The sequence below is a fragment of the Emys orbicularis genome, chromosome 3, assembly GCF_028017835.1.
Source record: "Emys orbicularis isolate rEmyOrb1 chromosome 3, rEmyOrb1.hap1, whole genome shotgun sequence".
NCBI lineage: Eukaryota > Metazoa > Chordata > Testudines > Emydidae > Emys > Emys orbicularis.
The window spans coordinates 115,118,688-115,137,068 of NC_088685.1; the positions used below are offsets into that span (position 1 = coordinate 115,118,688).

At 42.4% G+C, this 18,381-nt stretch overlaps 1 protein-coding gene across 2 annotated transcripts in view; it reads left to right on the forward strand.

Moving 5' to 3' along the window:
- Positions 1 to 18,381, forward strand: part of LOC135876128 (SAM and SH3 domain-containing protein 1-like) — an 873,117-nt gene that overhangs the window by 763,739 nt on the left and 90,997 nt on the right. For both annotated transcript variants that reach the window (XM_065401311.1, XM_065401313.1), the window contains exons 3-4: positions 10,885 to 10,935; positions 11,059 to 11,108. In XM_065401311.1, the coding sequence (XP_065257383.1) occupies positions 10,885 to 10,935; positions 11,059 to 11,108 (101 nt within the window). The remainder of the gene's footprint in view (positions 1 to 10,884; positions 10,936 to 11,058; positions 11,109 to 18,381) is intronic.

Genomic DNA, 18,381 nt, shown 5'->3' on the forward strand with positions numbered 1-18,381 from the left:
TTCTATAAAGAAAACAATTTAATTTCACTACTACAGCAAAGTTACATGTATTAGAGTAATTATGGTGATGGAAAGGTTCCTTTTAGTTTGTTTTCCTGATCTTGAGGTGAGAGAGTAAGAAACTCATATCCAATAATTAACAAACAGGTTATAGAAAATAAAAATAACTTGTACAAAATTAGCTTTGTATTAAAATATTTTTCTTTTTGCATTATGTAATTAATGTAACTTGTTATGAATCTCCCTCACTCAAAACATTAGCACTTGGAATTGCTTTTCTGAGGAGAACAGCACTACTCAGGCTATATCTGCGTTGTTCCACAGGTCAGACTACAGCAGTGTGAATAGCAGTGTGCTCCAAAGTGCTGCACTGTATCTCACCCAGGTGTACATTGCAGATGTGAACTAAAAAGTTCCTAGTTCACATTAATGTAGTCCTGTATAAAGAGGGCTATATTAATGCCAACTAGGAAGCTTTTAGTTCATGCCCGTGGTGCCCACACAGGGGAGTTACAGCACGGCACTTTGTGAACACCCATGTAGTCTGAACTGTAGGGCGGTGTAGACAAACCCTCAGTGTACTGTAATCACACACTGGATTTACTGGTGCACCATCTTGTTTGTCAACACAGAGAGAACTTCAGCTCCTCCTCCAAATTAACCTCTGGTGATTTACTTTTTTGCACAATATGAAGACAAGTGTTCTGGAAGAGGGGTTGGTTGGCTTGTTTAGTGTTAATGAAAGACCAGAGTAAATGATGGTGCAAGAGAGAAATCACTTCGAATAATCCATCAGCCTTACCATGTTAAACAGCTGCTTGTAAATGCCTGTGATTTCAACATGTTTATTAAATGGGTGTTATAGATTACATTTAGTTAGCAAATTCATTTGAGCCCTTTACAGAGCAGTCATCTATAACTTACTGCACAGGAGGGATAGAAGTTAGAGTGTAAGAGCATAAACACATCATTTCTATGAAAATAAGTTACAGTGAAGCTGGGTCTACCTGTGGTTTCCAGCATAGCTTTTTGGGGGAAGATTTATAGTACAGCTTTAGAAGATTGCTTAAGGGTAACATTTAGCACTGGACTTGGCCTAGTATTCATTTTCTGTCTCTTTCCCAGTTTTTGAAAATAAAATAATTTCATTATTCTTTATAAATTTGTATAGTTGTTTAAGACTTTTTTATGTTCTGTAAGGTGAATATTTAATTTGTTTTAAAAATGAAAACTTATAATAACTTATTATATAACTATAATACTATCTGGTGTCATTGGTATTTTGCTGTGCAAACAGCAAAAAAAAATGTTTTAAAATTATCTACTTGAAAAGGAAGTTTGAAAGAAATTCAAAAAAATATTATGGCTAATTAACATTTAAGAATTAATGAAAGCCAATAAAACTACTATTAGTATTTCCCCAGTAAAAATCCAGTGATGGGGAGATAACTTTCCCCTTTCTAATTACTCCAAATTGTTGCCTTTGTAGGTAAAGTGGAATCTTAGGAGGGATTTGAAGTTTAGACTGACATGTTGAGTTCTTAGTTCTTTGAGGAAATCAGTTTCCAACTTGCATCCAACTTCTGGATGGCCTACTGTATAATGGTGTACTCAGACTAGTGCCAGGTTGGCTGCGGTCCACGTTACACCAAACACCCCCTCTAGTTAGCACCACTGTTGGCAGTCTCTGCTGAGAGGCCACGCATTGATTGAGCACAGAAACTTGAAGTAACCTCTCCAGGACAGGTTTCAGAATAAAGTACAAACTCCTCCTTGCCGTTACGGTACTGCACACAGCTCTGCCCCGCCTGTCTCATTGCTCTTCATGTCCAGCTCTCTGCTTACATTTCTTACCTTGCTCCCTCCTGTTCTTGCTTTTAGATCTTCTTTTAACACCATTTCCTACCACTGAAACAGAATGTTCCGCCTGTGACTTAAACATTCTCCCTGCCTTCTTTAAGTCCATCCTCAAAAATCCATTTCTTGCACCTTATTTTCCATCATTGCCTTTCCTCAGCAGAGTGGTCGCCTTCTCCCTTTTGCCCTGCCTTCATGTCTCCATAACATGGATCAGAATTTATTTGATTTTTGCATTGTAGAACATGAATCATGGTTTTATTTTTGACCCTGATCCCTCCTTTCCCTGAAACCTTTCTTTGTCAGTTTTCAAGTTCTATGCTTTTTTGAGTTAAAGCCCTATTTGTTACACATGGGCTTAAGTGGCGGCAGGACAGGAACCTATGTCTCTTTCAGTCCCAGTAAAGCACCATGCAATATTATGGAATTTCACCAAGCTGTTATAATGTTTTTGTCAATTAAAAAGTGTTGGTGGGTATTAATAATATAAAAGAAATCTATATATGTGGAACAACACATTAGAGAAAATGATGCCATAATTGTTGTTTGGAAATAGAAAAATGTTTTAACTTTCTTTTTATCTGAAACATTATATTTATAGATTCCAGCATTCAGCAAGGGTTTACATTGGGCTGAGACAGAAATTGTTTTAATACATAAGTAAGCACTTGAGAGCTACTATAATTGCATGTTTTGTTTCTCCCTTCTTGTAAAACCACACTTGGTTAGTAGCATAGCTAAGTGTTCACTTGTGTCTGTGTTGATGCATGAGCCATTATGAGAATATTTGGACTGTAGTTTCTTGAAAAGAAAAAGTATTCACTTGTTTGAAATCACATTTTTTTAACCATTCCTCCCCCACACTTCATTTCCTCTCTCCTGAATTTTATTGTTGCTACAGAATGTCATTATTTACTATGTGTCAGTCGTGCAAGAGTAATGGAGCAGAAAGTCTCCACTGTTCTACTGTAATGGCTAAAATGATGGACCCTGGGATGCAATTTGAAACTCAAAATGGATCCTTTGCTAATCTGAACCACTGGAAACTCAGTGAGCTGGTTAATTCCCCCAAACAAACACTTGCTGAAGTGGTAGCCACTGGAATCATTCTTCCTTCCTTTATTTATTTATTTATTTTGATCAGTGACCCAGGACTAGCAACTGGTTGGCAGTTCCCATTAAACATCTGTGTATTTCTGTGCTGTCACTGCAAAAATGTTTTGTTTGTCATAATCTTCTCGGGAGCTTCTGTGCGGGTTGGGACATGACTTGTGACAAAGGAGTCTAGACAGAATAATTGGTGTCAGACTAAATCACGCCGCTGGAGGACTTTGATGTTATGAGTTCCTAACGATCTTTTGAAAATGGCTTTCTATCATCATTGAGAAGATAAACTAGAAATTGTAACATGTATTCAGACTAAGAAGGTGAAGTCCGTTGGGGAGAGAATGTTTTGGATTTTCTAATCTATAGTTCCCTTCCCATCTGCCTTATTGCTAGCCATTGGGGTGAGGGTTGTCAATGGAATTTATAATCTCAAATCATGAAATTGGCAACATCAGCATCTTTAGTCCTATCTCCACGTGTTTCCCTCTGAACAATAGCTGCTTCCCATCTCAGTGAGCTTAACCACTCCTAGGATTCTCTCTGTTTGCTGCCTACAGTTCTTAGGCCTTGTCTACACTAGTGTTTTTGGACCTGTAATTCCCAGTTAGTGCAGTTCCACTTGTGGAAGCTGCGGTGTAGACAAGGCTCAGAAGGGACACAAGTTCTTCTATCCCCAGGGTTCGAGGATATGGTGATCAAAAATGTATGAACTTTATGTATGCTAATGGTCTGAATTACAGGCCTGTAATCTAAGTGTAGAAGCTCTTCTAGACTACTGCCTCTTCAGTGACTCAAAGTGCACTTCCAGGAAGCCTCTTTATATGCCGAGGAGGTTCTGGATTGGAGCCACAGGCTATCATTCTTCACAGGGATTTTTCTATGAATAACTTTTTTCCTTATATTTTTTTACCAAAATAATAAAGACAGAGTATTTCCCTCTACATAATATACAGAACAGAACCCACCACCGGAAGGAAAGTCCCAGATTGATTTAAACCCCGTCGCTCTGATCTGGAGCAGTGTTTCTAATTGTGATACAGCTGCCTAACAATGCACTCTTTGGCAGAAATGTAGGTATATTTTTCCTGTTTTGTGTATTCCCCTTAATGAATAATGGGCACTTTTAACTGCTACTTTCCTGAGATGTTGAGTTCTAAAGGAATACTGACAAAGTCCTACAGAAGTCAATTGAAGTCAATACAGCTATGCTGATTTACACCAGCTGAGACTCTGCCCCCAGAGCTACCAATAACACCTTGAAAGGCAAAATAATTAAACCTCAAGTGAAAAGCTTTCCACAAACATCAGATGCATTGTAAGTTGTGAGGGAGTGGAGATGGGGTATAGAAAGCGGTTTACATTGGTGTTCTTTTCACTTGTCCTAGTATGGATCGGTTCAGTTAGAACAGAAATAGTTCACCACCGAGCATTTCTTAAGCGCAATGTCGCAATGAAATGTTACATTTCTGCTGTGAGACACTTTCAAAGAGAATTAGACCTTTATAGCCATATCCCCACAACAGGGTGTGTGTGAAGATGCAAACCTTATTTTATGGTGTCTGGGTTTGAGCTCTGTTTATTCTCAAGTGGAAAAAATGTGTTGGTTTCATCCTAGCTCCCATTTGTTTACCTTACAAACATGTTAAACTAGTTGTGCACAATGGCCAGACTCTGCTGAAAGGAGGCCTTCAACTGGGTGGGTTGTGCAAGTAAACTAACTAGGGGATATCATGTCTTGCATTGATCCTGGATGCCCTGGTAATGCGCACGAATTCTGAAACCTGATAGCACCCTAATATTGTCACATCTAATAGTGGCGAGATAGGTGGTTATTAGCATTCAGTAACATGCTGTTAGCCTTCTTTCTACGCTAAAAATGTGAGATGTGTAGAGTTTAATCCAGCAAAAAAAGACACACACATAATACAGCGAGAGGAAAAGTGATATGGTGGTTAAACCAGAGGAGTGAGTGTCAGGAGAAGGATGGTCTGATGTGAGTCTGGGACTTTGGAGAGCTGGGTTCAATTCCCTGCTCCATCACAGACTCGCTATGTGAGTTTGGGCAAGTGGTTTTGTGTCTCTGTGACTTAGTTTCCTATCTGCAAAATGGGATAACAGTACTTCCCTGTCTTACAGGAGTGTTGTAGTGATAAATACATTGAAGACTGCAAGACACTCAAGACCTATGGTAATGGGGGCCATGCAAGTACCTGTATAGACAGTTAGATCTGGTTTCTATTCCCGACTCTGCCATAAACACTTGCTCATGATAATGAGCAAGTCTCCTAGATACAAATTTTCAAAATTTGGGCACCTCAGTTTTTGGGGTCTGATTTCAAATACCTTGGGCCTTTTCAGATGTACTGAGCATTCTTAACTCCAACTGAAGTCAACGAGAGATGCAGGTTCTCAGCAGTTGGGCACCCAGAATTAGTAGCCATGTTTGAAAATTTGAGGTTGGGTTCCCAAAAATGCTAACTCTGTCTACTTAACTTGAAGTCAAGAGTTTTACTACAACTTCAGTGGGAGTAGTTAGGCCAATACTGAGTGCCTTTGAAAACCCCACCTTTGGCCTAGCTCTCTCTGTGCCTCAGTTTCACATCTATAGAATGCAGATACTTTCCTACCTCACGTGTGTTTTTGAGACTTAGTTGATTAATGGTTGTAAAGCTCTTCGAGATTCTCAGATGGATGACACCTTAAGAGAAAAGTCATGTTGTTTAGAAATCTGGTGGTTGTTAATTGGGTTATCCAGCTAATAAATCACTTACCAAATGTGTCTTTGAGTAATAAGTAACAGATAAGCATCAGAGGCATCATGTTTTTAGGACTTGAACTAGAGACATAGGATTTGCTGTAACAGGATTGATGGACCATCAGGTCTGATGTCCTGTGTCCATCAGTGGCATTGTGGTTAATGAGAAAGATGTGAAAACCCCTAGAGCACCTGGCCACTTCACAGTGAGGAAAGACTCTTTCCTGAGCCAGGGAGAACAGCTGAAACCTTGAAGCGTGAGCCACAAGTCTCACTTGGTAAGTTTACAAATCATCGTCTCTGTTATAGTAGAACTCATGTAAAAAGAACTGCAGTTATTGGTACACACTGATTCTGTGTTGTGTCAATTCCTACTCTGCAAGATGCTTTTCATAATTCAATATTGGTTACTTCCTGCCGGGTAATGCATTGTTTGTCAATAAACAGATTGTGAAAAAGTAGGTAATGCAGGACATGCCTGAGGCATGCTGACAGAACTTTTTGTGGGCTGCCTGGATAGCGTCTGTCCATACTGACCCTCACTTTCACCAATGCTTTTTGGGCCTGATCCCGCGGCTGTTGAAGTCAATAGCAAAGTGTCCCCTGACTTCAGTGCTGTGGAAGAGGCCTTTCAGGTGGGAGAATGAATTCTTTCTAAAAGAGATGCTCTAGTTCAACCATAAGTAATGATCTTGATGCAGGAATTACTGGGTGAAATTCTGTAGTCTGTTATGCAGGAGGTCGGACTAGATTATCATAAATGGTCCCTTTTTGACCGTAAATTCTATGTATGTTCTACAGCAGACGTGGGCAAATTACGGCCCACTCTCCCTCCCCCACTCCCCCACAGCCACGCCGCCGCATGGGCCGCGCTGTGGCTCGCCGCTCCCGCTGGGCAGCGTGGGGAGTACAGCTGGCTCTGGCCGGGTGTCACGGCTGCGAACTCCTGCTGCTGGTAAGGGGGTGGGGAGTGGGGCGTCCTAGGGGACAGACAGGGAGGAGGGGGCAGTTGGATGGGGCGGAGGTTCTGGGGGGTGGTCAGGGGATGGGGAACAGGGAGGGTTGGGAGTGGGAGTCTCGGGGGGCCTGTCAGGGGGCGGGGATGTGGATGGGGTTGGGAGGACAGTCAGGGGACAGGGAGCAGGGGAGGTTGGATAAGGGGGTGGGATCCTGGGGGGCAGTTAGGGGCAGGGGGGTTCCGGGAGGGGTTGATTAGGGGACGAGGAGCAGAGGGCAGTTGGATAAGGGGTGGGAGTCCCAGGGGGGTTGTCGGGGGTGGGGGTGTGGATAGCGGTCGGGCAGTCAGGGGACAGGGAGCAGGGGGGTTGGATAGGGGGCGGGGGTCCCGGGAGGGGGCGGTCAGGGGACAAGGAGCAGGGGGGTTGGATGGCTTGGAGGTTCTGAGGGAGGCAGTGGGAGGGGGCGGATAGGGGGCGGGGGCCAGGCTGTTCGGGGAGGCACAGCCTTCCCTACCCAGCCCTCCATACAGTTGCGCAACCCCGATGTGGCCCTCGGGCCAAAAAGTTTGCCCACCCCTGTTCTACAGCCAAATTCACAGAGCCCCCGCTCCCCTTGTGTTAAGCCATTTTTGTCCCCTCCTGATCCTGGGCTGCTCTGGGGACTGGAACAGCAATTTCTCAGGGCTGCACTGCCTGAAATCTCCATAGAGTGATCCAACTCTGCCCCCAATACCCTCCACACCCCAGCATGTCTCCTGTGCCAGAATTAGTGAAGAGATCTTTGGAAGGCAGCTTTATGAATACCTTTTGCCGTGCCTACACTGTGAAAATCCACCCCCAGTTGGAACTGGGATTTTTAGGGCCTCTTTACACTACTCTAGCACTTTAACCTGGTGTGGATCTCACCCCATGAATCTGTGTAAAGCCCATAATTCAGAACCTTTTAGAACATCATATACAAAGCTTTGTAGAATGTTTAAAGGTTTGTTTCAAGTTTGAGAGCTACAGAGAATTAACTTTTAATAAACTAATATTGTAAAATATTTTGCAAAATGTCATCAGTTTGTTTTTTGAAACTAAAACCAGCCTTCCAGAATTCACCCCACTTTGCAAAATAAGACTCTGACCTTCAATTGGATTCATATAGGCACAGGGCCTACTCTCCAGTAGCCAGACCAGAGCCTAAATAAATAAAACTATTAATGGCTGGTTTAACTTTTAAACCCTTCTTCTCCCCAACATCATTGTTTGTTTGTCCGCACAGAAAAAAATACCATTTCATTCTAATTAGGACTGAAGACTCTTGAATAATGATGATAGAGAAATTTCTTAAGTTATTTGTCTTTGAGTGCTGCCAGGGACCAGTGCAGCTTTAGAGCCCAAGGTGGCAGAGGAGGCTAATGGCATAAATGAGAGAAGCGAGGGAGAAGAGAGTCAAGATTTTGAAACGCAGGATGCAGCTGGTTATTTCTCCAGGAGATTTAAAAAAATACAAAAAACCTTTCCACCCTCCATTTACAATTTACAGTGAACTTGGGCAAGTAAAAGGATCCCTTTGAGTGGCAGAAAAAAGGGATGTGGCCTTCTAAATTATACTCTAAAAAAATATCTGTTAAAAAAGGATTTGCAGCAGCTGCTTCTTCATACACGAAATAAATGATGAAAAACCAAATATTTATTGCTGAGAGGCAGGGGTACAAATGCACTTCAGGCACATAGTAGATTCCTTTGACTGGCTGTATGCAGCTTTAAGATGCCCATACTGGTCAAATGTTCTGTGTTGTCTTTGTGACAGTGGGTGGAGGAGGAAAAACTGGCTTCAATGAGCTGTGTTGCGAGTAGGTTTACTGCTGCTTGCGTCCGTCCTTCCTTCCTTCCTTCCTTCCTTCCTTCCTTCCTTCCTTCCTTCCTTTTTGGCCTTCAGGTCAGTGGGAGAGTGAAGGAGAAAGACTTGCAGTAATGTTCCTGCTGCCTTGCTGGCTGGAAAACTTGTTTGATTTCTCTTTTGATAGAAGTAATGGGGGAATTGGGACTACCATATCTCTACTTTAATGAGAAAATCAGAGTCACTAGGTAGTGGTATGGGGAAACAGGGCCGCCCAGAGGATTCAGGGGGCCTGGGGCAAAGTGGGGGAGCTGCGGCGCTTGTACTCACCCAGCGATGGTCCGGGTCTTCTGCGGCATTTCGGCAGCGGGGGGGCCCTTCAGTCACTCTGCGTCTTCGGCAGCACTGAAGGACCCGCCACCGAAATGCCACTGAAGACCCGGACCACCACCGGGCCAGGGATCACAGGGCCCGGGGCCTGGGGCAAATTGCCCCTCTTGCCCTCTCCCTCCCCCCGGGCAGCCCTGCGGGGAAATGATTTTTTTCCCCAGTACCTTTTGATTCTCAATAATTGGTTTTGGCTTCTTGACCTGTTACATTTGCAGAGTATCCTGAGCCCCCAACAACTATTAAAGTAGATGGAAGGACTTTTCCATTGGAGTCTGGCCCCCTTTATATGCTGACACTTACACCCTGTCTACAATATTAAAATAACAAAGCCAAGGCAACCAGCATAGAACAGACCAAACCATGTTATAACAAAGTTACTGTATCGTGTTACACCCTGTGTAGATCATGACTATCGTCTAACATAATACTGTTATCTCATTGTGCCATGATATGGTTGGGGACTATCCTGTTATACTACAGTCTCCAATAGTAGAAGCTGGTCTCCATTTGAATGAGTTCTATTAGAATGGCATTGAGTTTTGTTCTGGATTTTGTGGATTTTCTGGAAGCATTAACCCTAAAGTATTTCAGGTCAATTTACACTAATATCTTTTTTTTTTTAATTGAATCTTATTTTCTTATTACTCTCTTCTGTAGATACATTTCCCTTCTTTATCTTTAGGCTAAGGACATAGAAACTAGTTAATTTCGAGATAGAAAAGAGAGTTAAAACTAGATTAACTATTGCATTGGATAATATGCCATAAAAAGATAACCCTGCTGTACTCAGGGATGAACAAGTTGACATGCTAGGTCTTTTCACTCTTTGATTTGAGTGTATGTCATGTAATTTGCTTGTTAGACCTTAGTGATTTCCTGGAGTACAGTAACAACTATTTGAAATTAATGGCAGAACTCTCACTGGCTTCAATAGGACCAGAATTGGGTCCAAGATTCATAGTCATGCCATGCAAAGTGCTTTCCCCCACTGTTTTGCATTCAGATGAATGAGGCGCCAACAGTTAGATTTACCTCCAGTGACATATGACTGCAAACTTTTTCCCAATCCCACCTGGAGTTTTACCCTTGATTTCAATGGGAGCAGGATTAAGCCCCCTGTTACAATTAAAGTGTACAACAGGTACACTTTAAATTATTGATATAAAATCTTAAATTGGACAATATGGGCCTGATCCACTGATCATATATATACCTTTGTAATTGGTTAAAAAAAAATTCTTGAAACTCAACATCAGTATTGTGTCCACAAATAATTTTCTTCAATAGTTGCAGCAAATTAATTTCATTTTAGGGTTCTGATGAGAACATAACCCCTTTAAAGCCCATACTTAATCCTGTGTGTTGCAGTTCAGGGTTGGAAGAAGTGGGGGATGTCACAATAAGTTGCAGCACAGGCTATGTTAAACAGGAGGCATTTATTAAAGAAAACTACAGCATTCTGTCAACACAGACAGACTTCCATCCAGCTTGAGTTCCAGCTTTGTCTCCCTTGTTTACCAAGGATCACACTCTATCTGGAAATCTGTATGTGAAGACATCTAGTGGCTGAATGATATACTGCAAGTAAACATACATTATCACAAGGGTCAGGTGGCTCTGAAAGAGGAAAGAAAGCTCAGGAGGTTGGCAGTCCACATGTAGGAGTATGTGGCAAATGTTGATTATCCCTTGAAGACTACTCACCTGTGTTTCCTTTATTATTATTTTAACCCATATCTATGTATAAGCCTTACATTGTGCTACATTTATCTGTAATAAGTATGTAATTGGCTTCTACTTGAGTATTTCAGTGCTTCTTCAGAGAGCGATTCCACTGGAAAGCTTAATGCTTCCTATATGAAAGGTTGTGGGATTTTTCAATGTTCTGTTCATGTCCCCTTTTTCTTTTCTCATCTAACTCCATATTTGTTTTTCTGGAGAATGCTGCCTCATTTGGGTGTTGCATTAACCCGACATCTGTTCTGTTTTAGGAGAAACCCGATGCCAGCCCCACATCGCTACAGCTGCGGTCCCAGATTGAAGTAAGCACAATGACTTTAATCATCTATTTTTGTTTTGGATTTTTTTTTAATTTGATATTTTGCACCAGTTGGGTAAAGCTTGTTGTTCTGTCTGCACTCATGGCAATGTATCTTCCCTTACAGGAATCACTTGGCCTCAGTAGTACTGTGTCAACACCAGAGACTGAAAGAAAGTAAGTTTGGGCTGTTGGGGAGCAGAGGGGTGTTAAGTGAATTTTTTTTTACATGAACCAGCCAATTCATGTTAAACTGACTTAATTTCACATAATTCCAGATGAATGCCCCATTGAAAACAAAACTGACACCTCTTCTTTTTCTCTCTTTTTTTCTCTTGGTATCTCTGTGCGCATGCATGCAATGTAAATAAAGTTGGCTGACAGTTGTGAGAAGTGTCATCGATTTCCCTGCAAACTAAAATCTACCTTTTTTTAAAAATAGCTTTTTGTGTGTGACTAGACGTAAAAATTCCAAAAACAGAAATAGGAGTTAAACACTGAAACCACTTTCCTCCTCTTGTGAGTTCATGGTTTGTGCTTTTGAAGAAGGTGCCAAGCAAATTGGGTATTTAAAAGCAACTTGAATTTTAGCAGTCCTAATAAAAACCTCTTTGTATGAGCTGTATGGGTTTTGGTTTGCTGTCTCTTCCCTCCCCACCCGTCCTGCTGCAATGTGTCTGTATCTGTTTGTTTTCTGTGCCTCCCTGCTTTTATCCCAAGAACTGGAATTCCAACTGCTAAGGGTAATGTGCAGTAGTGCGTGAAAACATCTAGCCCTGTATTTCCAGGGACTTCCAGCTTCTTAGTGAGATACCAACTCGGCTAGTTAAGAAAATGCACAGGGAGCCCAGTTTCCAATGTATGGTGCTTTAATAGGACGCTTCAGCCCCATATTTGAACGTCGAGTGAGATACTTGTAAGTCAGAATTGGACACTATGGCCTTGTCTCCATTAAGGATATTTTTTAAAAATTTGCCACCGTTGCTCATACTTGTTCAGCTGCATCAGCATGAGCAGTGTTGGGAGCCCTTGTTGAGATAGGATACCAGCTGTTGTCACCATTTTAAGTGCTTTTTCCATTAGTCATGCTCAGAACAGACTTTGGTGACACATTAAAGTGGTGGCAGCCAGTGGCCCATGTGCAGTAGGGCTTCCAATCGTGCAAACACTGGTGCTATCAATTATTGAAAAATCTCCTTTGTGTAGAGACGGCCTCGGTATCCACTTTGAGAATATCTCCCTGCCTGTCTTCCATTTTATTCTATTATAATTAAACCAAAATGCCACATTTATGAAACTTTAAATAAGTGCTGCGTGGGGGACAAGCTAAGATTTCCTATAATAATAATAATAATTAATTACTTAGTCCAGCCATAGATCTCAAACACTTTACAGAGGAGGTGGTATTATTCCCATTTTATAGATGGAAAAATGGAGGCACAGAGCGGTGGAGTGACTTGTCCAAGGTCACCCAGCAGGCCACTGGCAGGATTGAGAATAAAACACAGATCTTCTGATGTCTAATGTTCTAACCACTGGGATGTACTCCCTTGCAGTATAGCCACTAAACTACAGATACCTTGAATAAAAAGAAAGCAAGACATACATAAATATACTTGGAGTGGTTTTATTCTGAAAAGTGCTTGTTTTGTTTAACTGAAAGAATAATAACTTCACTTCTCAGTTTAAATGGAAAATGCAGATGAATTCTTTGGAAAGTAAAGTATTGCATGAATGAAATCGCACGTGTTGAGAGTGTGTGTGAACTGAAGCACAGAACTGATTTAATCTATCCAAATGTGTGTAAGATTGTCACAGAGGAAGTTTTGCATCAGGGAATTTGCACAGTCATAAAACACTTAACCTGAAGCATGTGGTCCTTCTGTTTGATGTGAGACTGAAAATTGCAAAGAGTACTCTTAGGGGAATTCTGTGCCAAAAAATAAAAAATTCTGTGCACAATATTTTGAAATTCTGCATAGTTTATTTGCCAAAATAACACAATATAATCATGACAGTTTTCAATTATTTTGGTAATTTATTTCAAAATACCTGTCAACCAGTATGTCTGTAACAATACAGATGACCAAAAAATTCAGGAAATGTTTTTCAACAAATAGAGTCCTTACTGGGCATATTAATACAGAACTTTGAGTAATAAATCATTTAAACTACAGTACAGAAACGTATTTCCTGCACCCCTCAGAAGCAGTGCAAAGGCTTAGGGGAGTCGGGGGTAATGGAGGAGCTGAGGGAGAGTCAAGTAATTGCTGGGAAGGAGCCTGGGAGTGAACTTGGAGGGTTGTTGGGTGTGAATGGGAGAAGTATGGAACAGGGGTTTTTTTTTGTGTGGGGGGGGGATTGTTAGGGAGTTGGGTAATCTCCCCCATGCAGACCCTGGCTGACTCCTACCCTCTCTCATTCAGTCTGGCACGTGCCCCTGTCCCCAAGTGTCCCTGCACTCCCCTTCCCCATTCCCATGTGGTTCTGCACCTCCCTGTTACAATGTGGCCCTACACCCCCACTCAGCAACTCCCTGTTCCCATGTGTTCTTGCACTACACTCCCATTTAGCCCCACCCCAGTCTGTCCCCCCACTAGCTCATCTGAACCCTAGTGTGTGACCCTCCAGCAGCCCAATGTGCCCCATGCTGTCCACCGCCACCCCCCATATCCCATGCCTCCTGACCTGGCCACACGGGCAGGGTGCTGTGAGAAACACAGCCTCTTCTGTTCCCCATCTGCACCTACAGCTTATCTCTGTTCTGGCACCACAGCAGCCCCTGGTAGGCGAAAGGTGTAACTGCAGCACCTCTCCAGCAGAATGTATCTTCTGCGGAGAAAAAAAAATTCACCGTGGGACATGAATGCTGAGCCTGCACAGTGGCGCAGAATTCCCGCAGGAGTAAAAGGGGTAACGATCATTTGATGCCAGACTAGAAACACCAGTGGAAAATAGTCATGGTAGAAGTGATTTAAGCCTACATTGTTAGGGTGACAGCTTAATTGATCAATGCTAGTTTCATTCTCCTAGTTGAGTGGCATTGTCTCATCAGTTCAGCACTGTTACATGCAGGTAGAAAGCAGACTACAGAATTCATTGGCAAGAAAATTACCCGCTTCCAGCTGTTTAGTCCATCAAATGATTTTTTTTCTTACTGCCAACAAACTGAATTAGATTCTTCTTCATAATTTTCTACTTAGGCCTCGTGTATCTGAGTTATGTGCTTTTATTTGTCCTGCCTGCTAGGACGCAGTACTCTGGAGAATGCAGGGAGTTCGTAAGGGTATGTCTACGCTGCAATTAGACACCTTTGGCTGGCCTGTGCCTGCTGACTTGGGGTCACAAAACTTGGGCTAAGGGGCTGTTTAATTGCGGTGTAGACGTTTGGGTTTGACCTGCAGCCGAAGTTCTGGGATCCTCGCAGGGTCCTAGAGCCCAGGCTCCAACCTAAGCCCAAACATCAATACCGTAATTAAACAGCTCCATAGCCCGAGCTCCACAAGCCCAAGTCAGCTGGCCCAGGACAGCCACAGGTTTTTAATTGCAGTGTAGACATACCCTGCTGTACCACTTCTGATGGCTCATCTACACACCAATGCAAACTGCAGCCAGTCAGGAATTTTTCAGTGAAACGTTTTTCATCAGAAAATGCCAATTTGTTGAAACTTAATTTTTGGGGGGAAATGTATCAATTTCAATTAAAGGTTTCTCAGGTCCAGGATGGAATTTCTGGTCAGAGACCCAACAGCTTGGTGTTTAGGGCACTCACCTGGGATGTGGGAGACCTAGTTCAGGCTTGATTCAGAACAGAAACTTGAATCTGTTTCTTTCAAATGTTTACCCTAGCCACTGAACTATAGAAAGTCTCTCCTCTCTCTCTGACCCAATACATTTTTATTTACACAGAGTGGAACAGTTCCAACAGAGGAGAGGGAAGGGAGAAAAGAGAGACTGACTCTCACCTAGTGGTGAGGGCACCTGCGTGGGATGTGGGGGACTCAGGTTCAAAACCCTGCTCTGCCTTATTCAGTACCCTAACTACCAGACAATTGCGGGGGGAAGGGTCTCTCTCGTGATGTTTGTTACAATTTTCAAAATATCTTGGTTTCGTTCCTGTGTAGAAATAAGTTGGTAATCTCAGTTTAGCTTCTATTGGACAAGGGTCTGCCAGTCACAAAATCCACCCTAATGATTGGCATGAAACTAATAAAAACTTCCTTTTCAGTAGAGAGGCAAGAGGGCTCTGTGGGCCTGGAGACTGAATTACTTCTCATCTCTAGTGATGGTCCCTCCAGAAAGGGGGTGGGGAAGTATAAGCTTCTGTTGTTGCTGTCCATATTGTTCTAGCTCAATAGAGAGAGAGAGAGAGTAGTAAAATGTGTTTGCCATGGCACTAAAAATGCTCATTCCATTAAATTGGCTGTAACAAGGAAACCAGGGGGCGAGGGGGAGGAAAACTGCAGGGAAAACATAATCAGAAAAATCCTTATGGTACCAAACAAAGCAGAGAGGTGTCTGAGATTTGTGGGGTTATGTTGCCTGTATAGATGGTAATACCCAATATGTTTAAAAACTGCTTGAAATATGATCAATTAAAAATAGGAAGCAGAGTCACATTTGTTCAAGTCTAGTTCTAAACTTCATGACCAGTTGAGTTTTTCAGATAAGTTGCTTCTATAAATTGAATCAGTTATGCAGTTTTTGTAGGGTTGTAATACTCTGCAAATAACTCAATGGAAAATGATACTCATGAAATGTTTGTGCTTTTTCTTCCATTAATAGTAGCATTTTTCTCCTGTCAGGTTTAATTTCCACACATACATCCTTCAAATTGCAGCATTATTGTCAGCTTGAATGTTGGTGTAATATTGTAAAGTCTGAGCTTGCCTTCAGCATAGTGGCATGCCTCTGTATACAACACTGATATTTTTCATTTTGAACAGCAATTCTGACACATTCAGACACAACTGAATTTTGGTTTTGACTAAAAGTATGACCGATATAAGACCAAATATCCAGAAAACACGTTCTTGGTGGCTATTGTTGCTTCTTGGTGCTAGTAATGTGTCAAGCCACGGGTGCATCATATGTACTAATAATGCTATTATTTCTCTAAGATGACAACTCCCCAAGGAAGTTTACTCAAGCCAGGGGAATGGGGGGGGGGGGGGGAGGGGAGGAGAGGTTGTTCGCCTCATTGTAAACATGGTGTTTTAAACAATGGAAACCAACATTCTGATTAGCTCCCAGTCCCCATATTTGAGCGGTCAAGACTCTGCATGATGGACTGATGAGCTCTGTATGTTTGACAGGAAATCCAGGCCAACCCTACTCCCCTTGAACTCATGCTTCTGCATCCTGTCTCTCATCCTGTTTTTAGCAGATCCAGGGATGTTGTAGGGGGAAGTTATTTGTTTTCCCCCTTGGGGAATAGATCTGTTTGCTGTCACTATTCACTGCACTGGCCTTGTTATGTATTTTAAATGTGGTGTATCTGAGAGCCTTCCGGAAAGGGTAGGAGCTAGATGCCAAGTGCAAGAGCACCACATACAGGCAGGACAAGGCACAGTCCCCTGTGTGTAAGTTTATTCTTCCAGTTAGAGGGGTGGGGAAGAAAAAAAAAAACTACCGATGGGTAAAAATGGGGGTCAATAACTCTGAGTGAAACTCTCACCTCTTTGACATTCTCATCGTGTTCTAAATCTTTGCGTCGCAGTGGATGTCCTGAAGTATCCCATCATGCAACAAATCACTCACTGCTTCTTGAGCGATATTATTCATCAGTACAGCACAACTTCTAACCACGAAAATGAAGATATGTCATGTTAATGTTGTGATTCATGTTCCCATATCTGTCAGGTTACAGCAAAATGCATTTTAAATATTCTCTGCCAGTTGAGCCTCAGGCTCTAGACCTACGTCACAGTGCAGGAGTTAGGTAGAGGTTGATCTGTCCAGCAGAGGATTCAGGAATGCTTGTATCATGTGCATGCTGCATGATGTAACATTTCTGAGGGGCTTGGCATTCCAGCTTATAGGAGTCCCTGTGTGTTCAGCAGCTGTGTCCTTAACTCTGCTTCAGCTGTTCACAAATGTAAAACTTTGTTGTGCTGTGTGTGGCTAGTACGTGCCTCTTAAACAGAACTTCTCGCATTTGGAGTCCATGCACTGTGGCCAGCTCTCTGGCCAGTGGAAGGAGGTTTATGGTGTTGTAAATGTTGGGACTGTTTTTTGTGAAAGCTACTTGATTCTCGAGGCATGCAGTGAAGTTATCAAAGAAACCAGAGCAGCAATGACAAAAGCAGCCATCTGCAGGCCATGTCTTCCCTTTGGGGGACACTATTAGTTTAATCCATTCTTAAAGGCTGAAGATTTGCTTCCCTGGGTATGCAGAGTTTTCAGCCCAGATGCCATTATGTGGTATAAACTCAAATTCATCTTGGGTATTAAACCTCCAGATCAGTGCAGTGCTGGGAGAGCACTTGGAGTTCAGTGCTGTCTTGTTCCATAGCATTTCCTAGTGGAATTAGCAGTCTTTTAAAACATGCTTTCTTTATACAAAATAACACACAAGACCCAAACTCTGGTCCCTGTGGTACTCTAATCCAGTGGTCTTCGGCAGTAATATTTAGCACTAAGCCTCCTAATCCTCTTCCACTGTAGCATCCAGATTCCAGGCCAAGCCCCAAAAGCAAAAGGGTCATTAAATCAGCACTCTAGGTCATATTCCCATTGTGCTGGCTTAAATTTGGTCAGACTCAATTCTGGCAGCTTGTCACAGTGTCCAGATTAACTGTGGCAGATGACTGTGAGCTCATCTGTGATGAAACAGGAGAGCTACGCTGATGGGGATGGGAGAACAACAATAAAAAACCCAAACAAACCCAGGACACCATAGCCGCACGTAATTAAGGATGGAATAAATTCCCACTGTGTAGGTTAGAAATTACAAGGGAAAGATGAGAGAAAGAGAAGTTTATCTCCCAAATTTCTGGAGTATTTAAGATAAAATTTCTTTATATGCAGTGCTTGCAAGAATCAAAAGGAGACAGTGAATGTGTGTACGACCCCATATTAACTTGTTTGAGGCCAGATTCAGTGGAAGCCAAACTATTTGTGCTGCCTGCAAATAGCCTCCCAAAGAGAAACAGAGCAGGAAACTCCCACAATAACACTCACAATAGGAGTGAAAGGCCAGCCAAACGCAGCCGGTGACACGTGACAAGTGCGACCAGTGTGTCTCTGAGCAGCTGGAGGAAGATTTCAATCCTGGTAATTTTGTAAAAGGATGTTTTTCAAAAGAGCCCTAAACTTGTCACAGCCGGTCAATGCAGCATGTAATGACCAACATGCTTTGTATATAGAGAAACATCGCATTTGTTAGACTGGGCCTAGCTCACTGCTGTGGAAGTATTTTAGAATTGATGATTATCTGCCTCTTTGCATG